Source organism: Falco cherrug, chromosome 4 (genome assembly GCF_023634085.1).
Source record: "Falco cherrug isolate bFalChe1 chromosome 4, bFalChe1.pri, whole genome shotgun sequence".
Classification (NCBI taxonomy): domain Eukaryota; kingdom Metazoa; phylum Chordata; class Aves; order Falconiformes; family Falconidae; genus Falco; species Falco cherrug.
The window spans coordinates 28,054,528-28,070,426 of record NC_073700.1 but is presented as its reverse complement, the minus strand read 5'-3'; the positions used below and the strand labels follow the sequence as shown (position 1 = coordinate 28,070,426).

Here is a 15,899-nt window from a genome sequence, read left to right as displayed (position 1 = left end):
CAGGATCCGGCCTTAATTAGAGGAGCAGGAGGGGGGGCAAGGCCTGTGTGTGTGGGCTCCCTCTGAAGCCTGCCTGGTTCCTTATAGCTTTCCCTATCAGCAGCTCCCGTTAGCCCCTTCCCCGGCAGCTGGCGTTACCAGCCGCCCCCCCGCGACCCCGTTCCGAGACGCCGGGCCGTGCCCGGGGCTGGCGGCGGGCGGAACCCGGAAGGCGGGCGCGGGAGGCGGCCGGACGGCGCGGCGGGGAGCGCAGCGCCGGGCGCCTGAGGGGGACGGACGGAGGGGCCGGCGGCGCTTCCGGCGTGCGGCGTGCGGGGCCTGGGGAGCGGGCCCGGCCGGCCCCGCCATGGGTATCCTGGAGAAGATCTCCGAGATCGAGAAGGAGATCGCACGCACGCAGAAGAACAAAGGTCCGGGGGGGGCCGGGGTACCCGGGGATGCCGGCCGGGGGGCTGAGGGGCGGCCGGGGGGGGCTGAGGTACCTGGGGATGCCGGCCGGGGGGGGCTGAGGGGGGGCCGGGGTACCTGGGGATGCCGGCCGGGGGGCTGAGGGGCGGCTGGGGGGGCTGAGGCACCTGGGGATGCCGGCCGGGGCAGAGCCCCTGGCGGGGGAAGAGGTGGTCGGGGGTGTGAGGGGCAGCGGGGGTATGGCTGCCAGGTTATGGGGGCGCTGGGAGGAAACCGGGGGAAGAGAGGATGGCCTGGGCTGTGGGGAGGTTTGTGAAGCTGGGGGACGTGAGGGGGTACAAGGGGCTGGATCGGGGGGCTTGAGCGGCTTGGGGGGGAGGCTGGGGAGCAGGGTGGGCCGAGAGGCTGGGGAGGGGGGGCAGTATGGGGGAGAAGGGTGTCTGCGCAGAGGTGGGTATGGGGAAGAAGGGTACCTGGGATGGGGCATGTTTATGGGGGAGAAGGGGGCGGGGGGCTGTATGGGGGAGAAGGGTGTCTGGGGCGGGGGGGGCTGTGGGGGAGAAAGGTACTTGGAGGGGATTGTATGGGGGAGAAGGGTGTCTGTGTGTGGGTGTCTGTGTATGGGGCAGAAGAGTGCTTGGGGGGGGGGGCTGTATGGGGCAGAAGAGTACATGGCAGAGGGGTGTATGGGGGAGAAGGGTGCCTGGGAGGGGGTGTGGAGGGCTGCCCCTCTTGCCAGCCGCCCCCTTTCCATGCTGTTGATGCCCTGGCCTGTGTGGGTGGGAAGCCTCGGGCCACACGCCTGGAGGAGGGGCGGGCTGCAGCCCTGGTGGCACCCCTGACTCCTCAGAGCTGGGCTGAGGACCCCAAGTGCTACTGGTGCAAAGGGCCCGGCGCTGTCTGCTGCAGGGTCCCCAAGCTGGTGTTTGAATGCCTTAACCTAAAGGGGGGACTGGGGAGCAGAGCTCCCCACAAGTTCTGCTGGTGGTGCCCAGCACCTCACTCCTTCTGCAGGCTTTAGGCGTGGTAAATAATGGAAAGTGTAAAAACAGTAAATGCCATAAATGCTTGGGTTTCTTGCCCTTCTCTGTTACAAAGAGAGCTTCTACAGAAATAAGTACCTTCTTTTTTTTTTTTCCCCTCTATCGTGTAAATTCAGGTGTTTTGTTAAGAATAAGTCAATAAAGTACTTTCACGCATGTGAGGTCCCAGTTGAACATGTCTTTAAAACTTGACATGAGCAGAGGGGAAAAAACCTTGTGGTTTCAGAGTGCTGGATGCGACCGGGTGTAAGGAGGGACCTTTGCTGAGGAGTGGCTGCTCCCCCTGTGTTTTCTCCCTTCTCAGCTGGCTCCCTTCACCTGTTCATTCCTTCACCTGCTCTCCCTCTGGCTCGCTCCTTTTACTTGGGAGGTTTTTGGCTGCTTACTTCTTTTGAGTCTGACTTTCTGTGCAGGTCCCTAGAAGCTTTGCTTTCCATGGCCAGTATTTTAAAAGGTTACGGAACAGCAGGGGGGTAGCTCGTGCATGTGACAGTGGTTAAGACGTTGACCGAAAAGTTCTTATTTCTAGAAGTGAGTTATCGGCAATATTCTGTCAACCAGTTGTTGTGTTTGTCTTATTCCAGCCACTGAGTACCACCTCGGCCTGCTGAAGGCGAAGCTTGCAAAATACAGAGCTCAGTTGCTAGAACCCTCCAAGTCCTCAGCTGCTAAAGGAGAAGGCTTTGATGTGATGAAATCTGGAGATGCCCGGGTGGCACTGATTGGTTTTCCTTCTGTGGGTAAGGTCAGTGAGTGTCTATGTTAACTGCGTGGCATGTGTGTTTCCAGTTTGTGGTTAGCAGTGGCTGTAAAGTGGATATCCACCCTCTCCTCATCTTTCATCTTCTTGCCATGAGTTAGCAGAAGGTTATTGTATGCTGAGGGGTGAAAGTTAGAGCTGGGGAAGACACTCCTTCATCTTGTGTGCGGTGTGCTGTGGTAACAGTCTGAAACCTGGGCTTGCTCAGCCATGGCACTGCTGAGGAAATAGGTGGGAGGATGAGATTTACCTTTGTTTGGTGGAGTTGCTGGCTGTCCCATCACTGCTTCAGTCTCTGTGCCTGGAACAGCCACAACACGACTTTTAAAAGCTGAGGAACACACTGGTGTTACTTGTGTTGCTGAACATTCACTGGTGCTTTCATTAGTGTATCTTTAGTGATGCTGATCTCTTGCATTTCAGTCCACGTTTTTGAGTTTAATGACCTCAACTGCCAGCGAAGCTGCATCTTACGAGTTCACAACCCTGACGTGTATCCCAGGAGTCATAGAAGTAAGTAGGATTCTCCTCCCTTTGGCATAGCAGTGGTAAGAAAGCCAGACATATAAATGTGTCTGTTTGCACCAGATACACTTGTGCTGCTGTTAAGAAGCACTGTTACCCAAAGGTCTCTGCTGACTTCTGCTTTAAACTTTGGGAAGTCTTGAGTGCTTGTGGTATCAGGTCTTCTGCAGCCTGCAGTGCTGATTTAGCACTTCCCTGGGCTGCATAACTCATCAGGCAGTCAATCCTGAACAGGGTTTCGTATGTTGCCGTTCGACTGACCAGAGCAATACGACAATTCTCAGCTGAATTTTTTATAACCGCTATTGGCGCCATTGACCAGATGGCTGGAAACCTTGACAGATTTGTTTTTAATGAAGCTTTAAAAGAGGCAATCTGTACTGTGATCAGTTTTGAAAGAAAATACAACTACTCCTGTCCTTGAGGAGTTTTATTAGTGGTGGCCTAAGCATCCATCAGTAAAGCAAATGATAAAGGGCATCAAACTGAAAAGTGTCCAAGAGTAATGAGAAAATCTGGGTCAGAATTGAAAGCGGAGTTAAATAATGGCAGTAACTGTGTTGGTGTTAGAAAGAACACAAATATTGTAATGCATCCAAATGCAGCTGTGAGCTGCAGTCAGTCGCTAAAGCTGTCACTGAGGACTTTGCTGCAACAATAGCTTGAAAACTAATGCCCCTGCAGATGTGCTGGATGAAAGTCCCCTGTTATTTCCTGGTAAGACCCGCAACACGTCTGAATAGTTCTGATCCATCTCAGTAAGAGATGGTGGCGCTTGCCTGTTACTGTGCTTTCTTGTTAGACCAAGAAAGTAAGGTGGTTTTTTTCTTTCCATTTCACCCACCCAGGATAACGTGCTGTTTTCCTGGTGCTTTCTCACACTGCAATCATGTGATGCTTTAGGAGGTCAGGACCTAACGTACTGCAGTATGTGGTGTTTAATGCAGCTTCATAGGAAACACACTGGAGGTTGCCTTGACAAAACAGCCACCAGCTTTGTGCAAAATTGTCCTGCTCTGTCAGGTTCATTCAGTTCCACTCTCTGCAGGCTTTGGACCCCAGCGCATGCTTGGGGCTTTTGAGGCAGCTCAGATGCCCTGCACAAGGCTTTCAACTTCCCATCCTTCTGTTTCCTTTTCAGTACAAAGGAGCCAATATTCAGCTGCTGGATCTGCCTGGAATCATCGAAGGAGCGGCACAAGGTTGACTGATCTCTGTGTTCATGTAAAGTAGGCATTTGCCCTCAATAGTGTACCTGGGTGTCTCAAACATTAGCAGATTTCCTGGGCCAATAGTTCCCACATTGGTTTTCCAAATTTTAGAGTCCTTGATCTTATGTGAGGCACGATTCTTATCCCTGAGCCCACATAAGGTTCTATATGTAGCAGAAAGATGCTTTTCTGGAGGTGGGAGCCAAAGCAAGCCAGTCACTTCTCACCTTCTTGCGTGAGTGTTATCTTGCTCATCTGTTTTCTGGTACTGAGGAAATCTAAAGAAAGATGCTGGAGAGGCGGAGGGGGAAATTACAGCTAAACAGTAACCTCTTTTGACTAATTTCCTGGGTTCCTGCCAGTCCTCCCATGACTTCTGATTCTGGGAAGAGGTGTTGGCTTTGTCCTTCTGCTTCATCCTTGTCCTGATTGGCTGGTCATGTCAGAAGATGCCTTATGAAGCTTAGGAAAATCATGTCAGATTCCATAATCCTTGGGAAACTTAGGAAAATCTCCTAATGGTCTATTCTTGGAGGAACATGGCCTGGCATCTCTCTCCTTTTTGGCCAGAAAGTTTATGGAACGCCTCTGCACAGCGGCCCTAGACCCACATCACTGGTCTGGGTAAGCTGTCTCTGCTGCCTAGAGCTGCTACTGTTGCACATGTCTGGGGATGTCTGTCCTGATGGCAGAGATGTCATTTCCACCCATGCAGCCGTACTCAGCTTTACACACAAGAGTTCGTGTAACCTGTGGTGGAGGAGCAGCAGCAAAGAGTATTTGTGCTGGACATAAGACAATATGGGTGGACCAGATGTGCTTGCTCAGGGCCGTTGAGCAGCTGACTACAGCCAGTACAGCACTGCGGGATCTTTTTCCTTGCTTCCAAGCAGCTGAGCAGTGCAGGAGTCCCTGTCTGTCGCAGAACTCGTAGCTGGTTTCTCTTGCTGATGTATGGCCGTCTCCTCTCTTCTCAGGGAAGGGCAGAGGTCGGCAGGTGATAGCTGTGGCCAGGACGGCAGACGTTGTTATTATGATGCTGGATGCCACAAAGGGTGAAGTACAGAGGTGAGCGTGTGCTTGTGGGCATGTGGAACTGTGGTGTGGTGGGCCAGGTTCAGGGGGTCCCTCGTGCCCAGAAAACATGCCAGCTCCCTGAAGTGTTATGTCCTGTACACATTGGGGTACCAGTACTTAAGCTGTTGAGCATAAGATGGAGGTTGTACTCCGTTAGAAGCATGCTAGCTAACTGGCTTGGGCTTCTCAGCTGAAGGATCATTCCCACAGGATGGCTGTTCAGAGATGGGGATTTCAACCTAGATTTCCACTGCAGACTGTCCTGCGTTAGCTGTGGTGTTCAGGTTGCAGTGAAAGCTTACGGCGAGGCTCTATCGATATGATAGTCAGAAAGGAAAGGGCATGGGTGTCACCTAACTGCGCTCAGTCTCACAGGTGCTAATGTGCAGTGTCCCTGCAGGGCCTTGCTGGAGAAAGAACTGGAATCTGTAGGAATCCGGCTGAACAAAAGTAAACCAAATATCTACTTCAAGGTGAGGTTTCCTGGACTGCTGCAAGCACAGCTTGTGTCCCCCTGTGTGCTCAAAGATGAAGGTCACTGAAGGGGAGTCTGTAGATTTTGCAGGCTGTTCTTAAGTTGCTTTGTTGCCTCCCTGCAGCCGAAGAAGGGTGGAGGTATCTCCTTCAACTCAACTGTCACGTTGACTCAGTGCTCCGAGAAGTTGGTGCAGCTCATCCTCCACGAATACAGTATCCTTTCCTAAAACGGGAGACCCTTAAGCCAGCAGCAGCTCAGGAGTTGAGTGGTACCTGCTGTGGGACAGCCTGGTGTCTTGGGCGCTCGCTGGGTTGACAGCAGGCATTCACAAGCAAGCTCAGCCCGTTGGCTCACCTTGGTGTGTAGGTGTGTTGGGGTTTGGGCCTTGACAGTGCTCACCTCAGAAATCTTCAACGCTGAGGTCCTCTTCAGAGAGGATTGTTCCCCTGATGAGTTCATTGATGTGATTGTAGGCAACAGGGTCTACATGCCGTGCCTCTACGTGAGTATTTCGGAAACAGCCTGCCTTCTGCCGCGCCGAGCATCTCCGTCCTTTGCTGAAGGAGAACTGGGCTCCTGGTTCCTCGGGCAGTAATGCTTTGGGGTTTAAGAGCTGGAAAGCACAACTCGACAGGGAGATTTTTATAAGCTTTTCGGTGCGGCAGTACTGTGTGCGTGTTCCCTGTGCCATCTTGTGGCTGCCTGCGTGCGCTGCTGTCCTGGTGGCATGGGGTTTGCTCCCCCGGCCTGGAGCCTTCGGGTCCTGCGCTGCCAGCTCTGCACTTGGGTTTTCATCACTGGTCCCTTGTGCCAAAGGTCACTTAAGATTTGTGTTTGATAGTGACTGGGTGTGAAATCAAAGGTCCTGGAGAATGTGTTGCAAGTCATCCCAAAGGGAGAACTTTAAAAGGCCCAAACTTACCTTTGGGCTTCTGAATTTTAACTTTGTTTTACTAAGAGCCTTGGTTGGTCCTCTGGCTGACAGGATCTGAGTTTCTGTTTCAGAAGCTGGAACTACCTTGTTATACCTACATGACCTGTCTGTTTTTCTTGTGGTGCTGCTGAACTGACTTCCTAAAGGGTATGTTGTTTTTCCTTTGACTTAGGTTTATAACAAGATTGACCAGATATCTATGGAGGAAGTGGATCGTCTTGCTCGGAGACCTCACAGCGTTGTAATCAGGTAGGAGCCTCTCACGCTGCCTGATGTGCTGGGCCAGATGGTGTGGTGGTTTATTTCATACCCCTTTTACCAGCTTCTCCCAAGAAGGGGCTTCTCACAGTGCTGTCTGCAGCTGCTGGGGTGAGAAGCGGAGCCGCTGTGCGGCTTTTTCCAGGCTTCCTTCCCCTGACACAGCAGGCTGTTTGGCTTTTCCACGCTGTCTGCAGGCCAGAGTAAGCCAGTCTAGCTTGTTTCCTTGGAAGTGCTGATATATCTGACTGGGGCTTTGCTGCTTCAAAGCTGCTTGTGTTTTTCCTTTGCCAGCCTTGTTAAAAGACTTTTCTCCTTGTTCCCTGGTACTTTAATAAGAGGTTTAACCTTGTTCTTCTGGATCTCTAAATCACAACAGCAGTAACCATGGAGATGTTCCTGGTGTTTTGCAGCTGTGGCATGAAACTGAACCTGGACTACTTGTTGGAGAAGCTCTGGGAATACCTGGCACTTACCTGCATCTACACCAAAAAACGAGGACGTAAGTGACCGTTAGCTGAACAGAAGGTTTGAAAGGCACAAAGGGCTGCTGCTCATCGAAGGCAGACAGGCTGCCAGCAGGGCTTGGATGCCTGGCTGTCAGCGGTCTCTTGTGTCCTGGAAAGCTGCAGTTGTGCTCTCCCTAACCAGCTTTCTGCTCTTGGGAAATGCTTTCTGTTCCATCTGATCCAGCCATGCATGTATCCCGCCACAACCCTCCCATTCTCTTGGCACTAGAAGAGCTGAATTTTCATAAGACTTTTCAGGATGATATAAGGAAATAAAGTGTGCACGTTCGCAACATTTTTCCTTATTATGCATGCTCTCTGATGAACTGTTCAGCCCATCACTACCCAGAATAGGTCTCTGGTTCCTACTGCAAGAGGTTTGGTGATTCCCATGCCAGGCTCCTGAAGGCTCAGGAGTGCCTTTGGTCCTCCTTTTGCTTTATAATTCACTTGCAGCTTCTCTCAGTGATGAAGGCATGTCTATAACTTGTGCCTGTTTGGTTGTGCACAGCTGTGACTGAACTTGGGTGGATGTGAGGAGGTTAAGGAGCTTTCTATGAGCTTGTTAAGCTGTGAAATCATGGGGATTTTACAGAAAAATGCAGAGTGGCTTGGTTTTACTTGAGCAGGTGTGTTTTGACTTGGGTGGTTTTGTTTGTCATAAGTCGAGTATTTGGAATGGCATTGGAGGAGGTGGATTGTGAGGAAGCTGTTGACTGTGTGGCGTGGGTAACTGTGCTTGTGGGTACTGGAGTGTCTACAGAACTGATTTGGTGTTCTCAAGTACATGGATACCTGTTCTGTCTGGGAGCTGGCAAGTGTAACGGGAGGAGGAATTTGGGACTAGTAAGCACAAGGCAATGTGAGATGGTGTCAGCATATTAGAACACACTTGATGGAAATCCAATGCTTTTCCCCCCCCTCCTGCTTCTCCACAGAGAGACCAGACTTTACAGATGCCATTATTCTACGGAAAGGGGCCTCTGTGGAGCATGTGGTAATTTCTCTGCATCTTTTATGTTTCCTTGTCTGTAGAAGGCAAGTTCCTCTTGGAGCCTGCTATGATTTGTGCTTCATAAAGCTTGGGACATGTCAGTGTTTACTTGGGCTTCTCCTTTTGTTACCTTTACTGATTCTGTCTGCTTTAGGTTGCTTTCTTAGCTGCTATAAAAGGTTAAAAAAAATTTACTTAATGCAGTCCAGTGAAAAAGCGCATGGAAGCAGTGGAATGGGGCTTTATGTGGACTGGTGATTCCTGTGTCTGTTCTGTATTCTTTCAAGTGCTGTTAACTGGCTCCTAAAGTCACTTTTGTAATTTCTAACATAGGCCTGAGTTTTTCCTAGTTCCTGAATATTGAGCCAGTTGTTTGCAAAGCAGCGCCACTGAACTGCCTCACACGCTGTCTGTCTGTCTGTCTTGCAGTGCCATCGGATTCACAGATCGTTAGCCAGCCAGTTCAAATATGCCTTGGTGTGGGTAAGTGTTTAAAGCAAATGAAATCTGTCCTCAGGTGTCTCTGAGTGATCTTCTCCTAACCTTTCTCCCCCTTTTGCTTTAAAGGGGACAAGCACAAAATACAGCCCTCAAAGAGTGGGCTTAACTCATATGATGGAGCATGAAGATGTCATTCAGATCGTAAAGAAGTAACCCTCTTTGCTGGTGCCTGGCCTTGTCTTTAATCACTAGAATTGGAACTGACCACATAAAAGCAAAACAAAACAAAAAAAAAAAAAGAGTAAAAAAAGAAAATGAAAAAGAAAAAGGGAGATGTGTTCTACAGCCAAGAAAGCAAGAAAGCTTCCATGAAGTTCCTTCTCTTGGAGAAAGGCAGAAAATGAGGCTACTGTACTTGCAGGTGGGGATGGGGAAGATGAGTTTCCATCTTGCAGCATTTCAGGCAAAGTAATGTTTCTTAAAAATAGAGGAGCCAGTTTTTCTAGGACACAGTTCCCACAGCCAGCAAAATCCTGCCTCGTAGGGTTTGCATACAGATCCATGTGTTAACCTACCAGTGGCTTGCTTAACCAGTGGGCCGTTTATGGGTTTGTGTGAACAAATATGGCCCTGTGCTTGAGGACAGGGAAGCCAGGGCTGAGAGAACGTTGCTGATGCTTTGCTGCTGATCCATTCACTTAATTTAAGTATTGATCTGAAACAGGTTCTCCCTCCCCTGCTCACTGGACACGTCTTTGCAGCTTTCACCATTGGAGATGTTGGTCTCTGCATCTGAGAGAACCCCTGGTGAATTTATAATGGTCCCACCTCAATTAACGCTAAAATGTGGCACTCTGTGCCTCTCCTTAGCTCTGCAGTAGGGTTTGTGGGACATCCTGGTCCAACTGGTACTGAGAGAGATGAGAAATGAAATTTTTAGTGAGTGATTAACCTGGCCGAACTGCAGCAGGTTACGATGAACGAGCCGTAGTCTGCAGTGAAGATTTCCTTCTGGCATATCACTCGTCGAGGAGCTACCGTGGGAGTTTTCTCCTTTGCTCTCATCCTTCCCATTAGTCCCCAAGAGTATCGCTTGGGATCTCCTTTCTCAATCATGCCCCTAAATTCCAGTAACAGCTCTTTGAGCTCCAGGTACCATCCCATGCCGTGGGTTTTAGCCCAGCCCTGTTAAACATTGTTGCTTGTCTGGATATTTTTCATCAGAAATCTGGGATTTTTCTAATCATGCTTTTTCATTGAATACTGATGCTAAAAAAATTCAGAGTGCCTGATAGAGAACAGCTCTTTCCTTCTGGGATCAAGAGTTGCCAATAGCTTTTATTTTCTTTCATTGAAAAAGGGTTCGATCTGATGTGGATTCTTAACTGTGAGGACAGGTCTGATGGCAAACTTGTCTGAGCAGGGCTCCTTCCCTCTCCTTTGTGTTCCTCCCCACCCCTCACAAACTGATCGAGCAGAAATGGAAGGATTATTTTATTTGAGAAAATAAAAGTTGCTATTTCATGTGAACTGTAGCTGTCTGCCTGCAGTGGGTAAATGGTTTGGTGTGTTTTCGAACTCTCTTTTTTACCTTTGGCTGCCGGAGGAGGGCTGGATGCTGTTGCAGGAGGTTGTAGCGGGGAATAGATTGTGAAGGGAATGGCTGCAAAGCAGGGCTCTGTGGCTGGAGGGGACTTGATGAGGTGCGATGGGAGATAAATAGATGCTATACACAGTACCCAAGCTAAGAAGGTGACTTTGAACTCTGTAAGTTCCCTTCCCTGTTCCTGGCTTTGTTCACAGCTGGAGTGCAGAGCAGATCTCGACCGCGGAGGCAGCTAGCGGAGAATGAGCTCCAAATTAGCCGCATTATGCCTGAGCTGGCTGCGGAAAGCAGGCACTTCTCTGTGTGAATTGGGTGGGATGCCGTTCCAGCACATTAACTTGCCCTTTAGATTTCCTGTGAAGGTTGCACAGGCAGGGTTGCCCGCACAAAGAGGTCTTTTAGTTTCATTTTGTCCCTGAGTTTCTGACTTTTCACTTCAAACCCAGAGGCCTGCCAAGCCGTGGCACATGGACGGGCAGCCAGAACTGCTGACTGGGCTTGGTCCTTGGGCCAGGTAGTGTGTGGGGCCGGGGAAGTGGCTGGTGCTGTGTGAGGCCGAAGTGCACAGTATTGCCTGCTAAAGCATGTCCTCGGTCAGTGAGTGCCTACCTCTCAATGCGTTCAGGTTGCAAATTGTCTAGTCTAGTCTGCCATCGTTCAAAAAACCCTCTGCCTAATTAGCCTTACTCTTCATTTAGGAAACTGGACATTTTATCCTGTTTAAAATGAACTGATACATGATTAAATTTGGAATAGGGATGAAGTAAAAATAGTTAAGCCAGAAGAAGCTAACTTCTTTTTTTAGTGAGAGCAGCTTTTTTGCAAGCGAGTTTATAGCTGTATTTGAAAATGCATGCATTTAATTGCAGTATTCATTCTTCCAGACGGCTTCCCTAATTGTTCTGCACTGACGTTAAAAGCTGCAAACATTGCAGTTTGGAGCAGGTTTGCCTGAAGATCTCTCTGAATCCTGAGAAAGCAAGATCATAAGGGCAGGGGGGAAATCTACTGCAGCATTAGGATTGTGCCGGAGCCTCCTGTGGTTTATAGAATTGGTCAGACCCTTTGTTAGCTCCGTGGAGGAGCTCCCGAAGGGAGATGGGCTCAGAGCCTCCTTGCTGAGCACATTTGGAGAAAGGCAGGTGTTGCCTCTGGTTTGCAGGCAGGAGCTGTGGGTTTGCCCCGCAAAGAGCAGCACGCTGCATTTTCTCCGCTGTACGAGGGAAGGCTTGGCTGGGTGATGCTCGGAGAAAGCTGCTCTCGGCAGCCTGGCTGGCGGTCTGCTCTTCTGCTCTGCAGCCCCCTGCCATTCCTCTGCTCTTTCAGCTGACTCGGGTTCCATTAGCGCCGTACCCCGCTCCCAGAGGGCTGCACGGATCCTGCCCTGTCCCACTTTGCTGGCGGAGTGCGGCCGTGCGTCGCTCCTGGGCGGCACTCCAGGTGTGAAGCGGGGTGGATCGGCTGCGATGCAGCCCATCAGCCACCCTCCATCTAGCCCTGGAAACGGTGATGGCCCGAGGCGTGCTCTGTTTAAAATGCCTGTTCCAGGCAATCAAGCAGGTTTGATTGGCTGAACACTCCTTTTATAATTTAATTTAGTCAGGAATCGTTTGCAAGGTAATAAAAAGAGACTCTGACTCCAAATACATTCATTTAATTCAATGAGAGACAGTTACTGCGGCGGGCTCGCCTCAGCCAGCTTCCCTCACCCCATCACGCTGACATCTCAAAGTGCTGCTCAGGGCTGTATATAAGAGTCACGATCCGCAGTGACAGCTTAATTGTTTCAAATGCTGACAAGGGTCACCCCAACCAGCCATCGCGTGTTGTGCGGGGCTGGCTGGGGAGGCTGCGGCGAGGAGGATTTATGGCTGGCAAATAGTTTTGAATTCCTCTGGTTGCGCCTGCTAAATGATGAACCTGCCCCTTGGGGATGGGGGGTATTGATTGTAATTTGCAGTTAAGCCCTTGCTTTCTGAGGAATCAGCATAATAAATACCCACCGCATTACAGCAGGGACGTGTCTGCACGGAGGAGAAGGAAGCGGAGGTTTTCCCGGGTCGGGTGGCGCAGCGCCTGCGGCAGGATGCTCTCATTGCCCCTGGCTTTGGGAGAGCCGTGGGCTCCATCGCTGCTGGAAAACGGTCCCCGGGTTGGGGTGGGGTGGGAACCCCGTGCTGGGGAGGAGGAAGCTTCGAGGCACTCGGATGCTTTGTGAAGGGAGGCGGGGATGCCCTGCACATCCGAGGAGGAGAGGGCAGTCCGGTGGTGTCGGGATGGAGGGTGTCTAGATCCCTTCTCTGTGCCTGGCCTCAGGACCACTTGGTCCCAGCCCTACTTTGGAGGGGGGGTGTCTGTGTGTCCACCCCCATGTCCCTGTGAGTTCTTCTCCTAAACTTGCACCCGTTTGAGGGCAGGAATGGGTCAGGGCCATTCACCAGCTGCTCACATCGAGGGCTCGTGACGCTGCGAGGTGGCACAGCTCTACCTCCTGGGAGGAAAGGGGCTGCAAGGCTGTCCAGCCGCATCACCAAGGGATGAGGACCAGGCTGGGGGGCACCAGAGCTGGCTGCCCCTCCAGCCGCTCCCTCCCTGATGCTTCCTGGCTCTGCAGAGGGAAGATTAGCTCTCATCCCTCCGCTCATGAGTGGAGATGAGAATAATAGCAGTCATCAAATATGCATTGGATGGCAGCAGCCTGCAGCTGCCACGCAGCAAATATGGTCCCGTGGCTGCCGGGGGAGTGACGGTCCCCGGTAGAGAGCGAGGCCGAGAGCACGGCGCTGGCAGAGCGGGGGGCTTTGGGCAGCGCCGAGCTGAGCCGGTGCCATGCGGGTGAGCTAGGGTACCCCAGGTGAGTGGCTGTGAGCCCCCCAGCTGGGCGGCACGTTGTCTCTTGGGCTCGTGGAGGCTGTGATGGGAAGGACCAGGGAGGGACCTTGGTGTGCAGGGTTGGTCCTTACGGAGACACTGGCGTGGGGCTTGGTCCTCTGGGTGCGAGTGTATGGTGTCCTCATCTCTGCTTCTCCTTGCCTGTCTGCTCGCTGCCTTTAGGTCCCTTATCTCACCTTCTGACTTGCACCTTCCTGACAGTCCCCGCATTCCCACTGCCCTCCAGAGCAAAGCTTCCCGCCCTAAACACCCCTTTTTCCCCAGGAGCCTCTGCCCCACGTGTTCTACCACCCTGTCCCCAAATTCCTTTTACCTTGGGGCTCTTTTACCCCAGGACAGCTGCCTGGCCCCGCAGCTGAGCTTCTGCAGGACCCCTGGGCTTGGCTCCGGGGCCAAGGTGGTGGCATGGGGCTGTGACCTGGCTCCGGGGCTGTCAGCCAGCGTTCCTGGGTGCACGCCAGCACTGAGCCCAGGACGCGTCATGCCCAGCTGGTCTCTGCTTCCAGCATCTGCTCCATCCTCTCTCCTTTCCACAACACCTCCCTTGCGGGCAGCTCTCGGTGTCGGGCAGCAGCTGGTAGGCAGGGACGTGGTGTGCATCACTGGGAGGTGCTGGGTCCCTGTCCTTGGTGTGGAGGGTGGAAATTGGCCAGTTCAGGGGGGTGATGGGTGCTCGGGGAGGGGCAAGGGGAGACACCCTGCAGTGCCTCGGGGGCTTGGAGGGCCACGCTGCTGTCATACTGCCCATTGCTGGAGGTGTCCAGCCTGTCCACGTGCTCCCAGCGTCCCAGCGGCTCATGGCTGGAGCAGCGAGAGCTGTGGTGGGGCTGCCCGCTGGGCACGTGGGTGCTTGGAGGTGGGTGCACAGCAATGCAGAACTGGTGGGTGCACAGCAATGCAGAACTGGTGACAGGAAGGGGATGTGATGAGAGGTGCCGCAGCTGGGAGGTGCCTGGCCAACTGGGCTGGCTCCTTGGGGCTGGGATGCAGAGTTCTCGTGAGACACAGCAGTGGTGAGGTGGCATGGTGTGATGTGGCTGGCATGGCACGATGTGGTGGCACAGAGCCCTGCTCTAGCTGTAACTGGAAACAGGATGTAAGCGGACCCGGGGCTGGCTGGTGACCGCAGACCTGCCTGGAGACGGCAGAGCTGCCACCCTGGGAGCTCTGCCTGCCGATGCCGGTGTTCCAAAGGTACAGTCCCAGGCAGCTGTGCCAGGCTGGGGCGAGCGAAGCAGAACGCTGGTGGCCAGTGTCCCTCCCCTTTCTGCACCCAGCTGTGGCACAGCCCTGAGCTGCGATGGTGGGACAGGGGCTGCCCTGGACCACATCCCTGGGACGAGGGGCTTTCCTGGCTCATCCATGTGGCTGGAGCTGTTCAGGGGTGACTGGATCAGAGGATGTTCTAGGCACCTTCTCCCAGAGTCTTGGTCCCCATCACCACCCCAGGGAAGTGCCCTTACTGCCAGGTTTTGCACCCAGGGTCCCTCCCCTGTCCCGCTGCTGGATGCAGCTGTGCCCAGACACCCTGCAAACAGCTGCCAAGTGTGGGTACCCCACGGTCTGTGGTTCATGGTCGTGGGTTCCCCCACCAACCCCCAGCATCTGCCACCATGCCACTGTGCCTGGGCACGAATGCCCCTTCCCCAGCTCTGCCAAGGCAAAAACAGGTGAACGCTGTGCCCATGGATGAAGAACCTGGGGAGGTGTGTGTGGGAGTCCAGTATGGGGACTGGGACCATGGCAGGCAGCCCCTGCGTGGGTGAAGCGCTGGGCAGACGCCAGGCTGCCCCCTCGCTCTTGCTCTCCCTGGAGAGCCCTGATCACAGGCAGGCACAGCCATGGCAACGGCACGGAGAGCCATGCCAGTGGCGCAGGGCATGGAGAGCACTGCCAGACCCTCCTTTGCCCTGCCCAGCTTGGCTGAAGATGGCGGGGACCAAGGTAGGGACCACTGAGGGCAGTAGGATGGAGATGGGGATGGTACGGGTGGTGGGACAGAGGTGGGGACTTGCAGCAGCTTCTCATCAGCTGGGTACCCCTGTGCTCCAAGGGAGGGACTGTGTCCGTGTCCGAGGTGGTTCCTCGCCACATCGTGGTGCCCAGGTGTTGCTCTGGGCATCCATGCTGGGAGGAGGGATGGTGTGGTGGCATGGGCAGAGCAGGTGGCATCAGCCCCGCAAGGCACAGTGGTGATGGCAGACCTGTGCGTGGCCCATGCAGGTGCTGTGGTGGGGCTTCTGCGAGGCAACGCTCCCCGCACGGCTCAGGCTCTGCTGATGCTCTGTCCCACTGATCCCATGTTTGCGTCACCTCATAGACCCTCTCCTGGGACCTGCTGGGTGCCTCTCCTCCTGCTCCGTCCGTCTGCTCTCCTTGCAGCTCCAGGGCAGCCCTCCTCCGTGCAGACCGTGCTGGGGTGTTTCCAGCCCAGAAATTAATGCAGGGAGGGGGCCGAAACCATCAGATCATGGTGATACCCCACCCCCACTGCAAATGTGGCAGGGAGGGACCAGGCTCAGAGGAGACATTGCCACAGGGTGCCAGCCGGGGGGCTCTCCTGGTCCTGGAGAGGGCCAGTGGGTTCAGTCCAACAACTGCTGCTGATTCTTGGGTTCCCCAGCTGCTGCACAGCTGGATGCTGCTGCTGCTCCTCCCCTGTGTCTCCCCAAATACCCCCTGCAAGGGAGTGAAGCGGGTGCTGCCCCTGCCTGCTGGCAGCCCCTGCCCGCAGCCGTCCTGCTGCTGCCCACAGGTGGTGCG

At 53.4% G+C, this 15,899-nt stretch overlaps 1 protein-coding gene across 1 annotated transcript; it reads left to right on the top strand.

Annotated features, from left to right (window-relative positions):
• Positions 1 to 254: 254 nt before the first annotated feature.
• On the top strand, positions 255 to 10,168 carry DRG2 (developmentally regulated GTP binding protein 2). Its single transcript, XM_055709420.1, has 13 exons — positions 255 to 410; positions 2,036 to 2,196; positions 2,635 to 2,724; positions 3,878 to 3,938; positions 4,925 to 5,015; positions 5,425 to 5,497; positions 5,624 to 5,714; positions 5,907 to 6,004; positions 6,609 to 6,685; positions 7,108 to 7,196; positions 8,142 to 8,200; positions 8,627 to 8,680; positions 8,765 to 10,168. Exons 1-13 carry the CDS (start codon positions 347 to 349, stop codon positions 8,849 to 8,851), a joined length of 1,095 nt encoding a protein of 364 aa, XP_055565395.1. The 5' UTR covers positions 255 to 346; the 3' UTR covers positions 8,852 to 10,168.
• Positions 10,169 to 15,899: the final 5,731 nt, after the last annotated feature.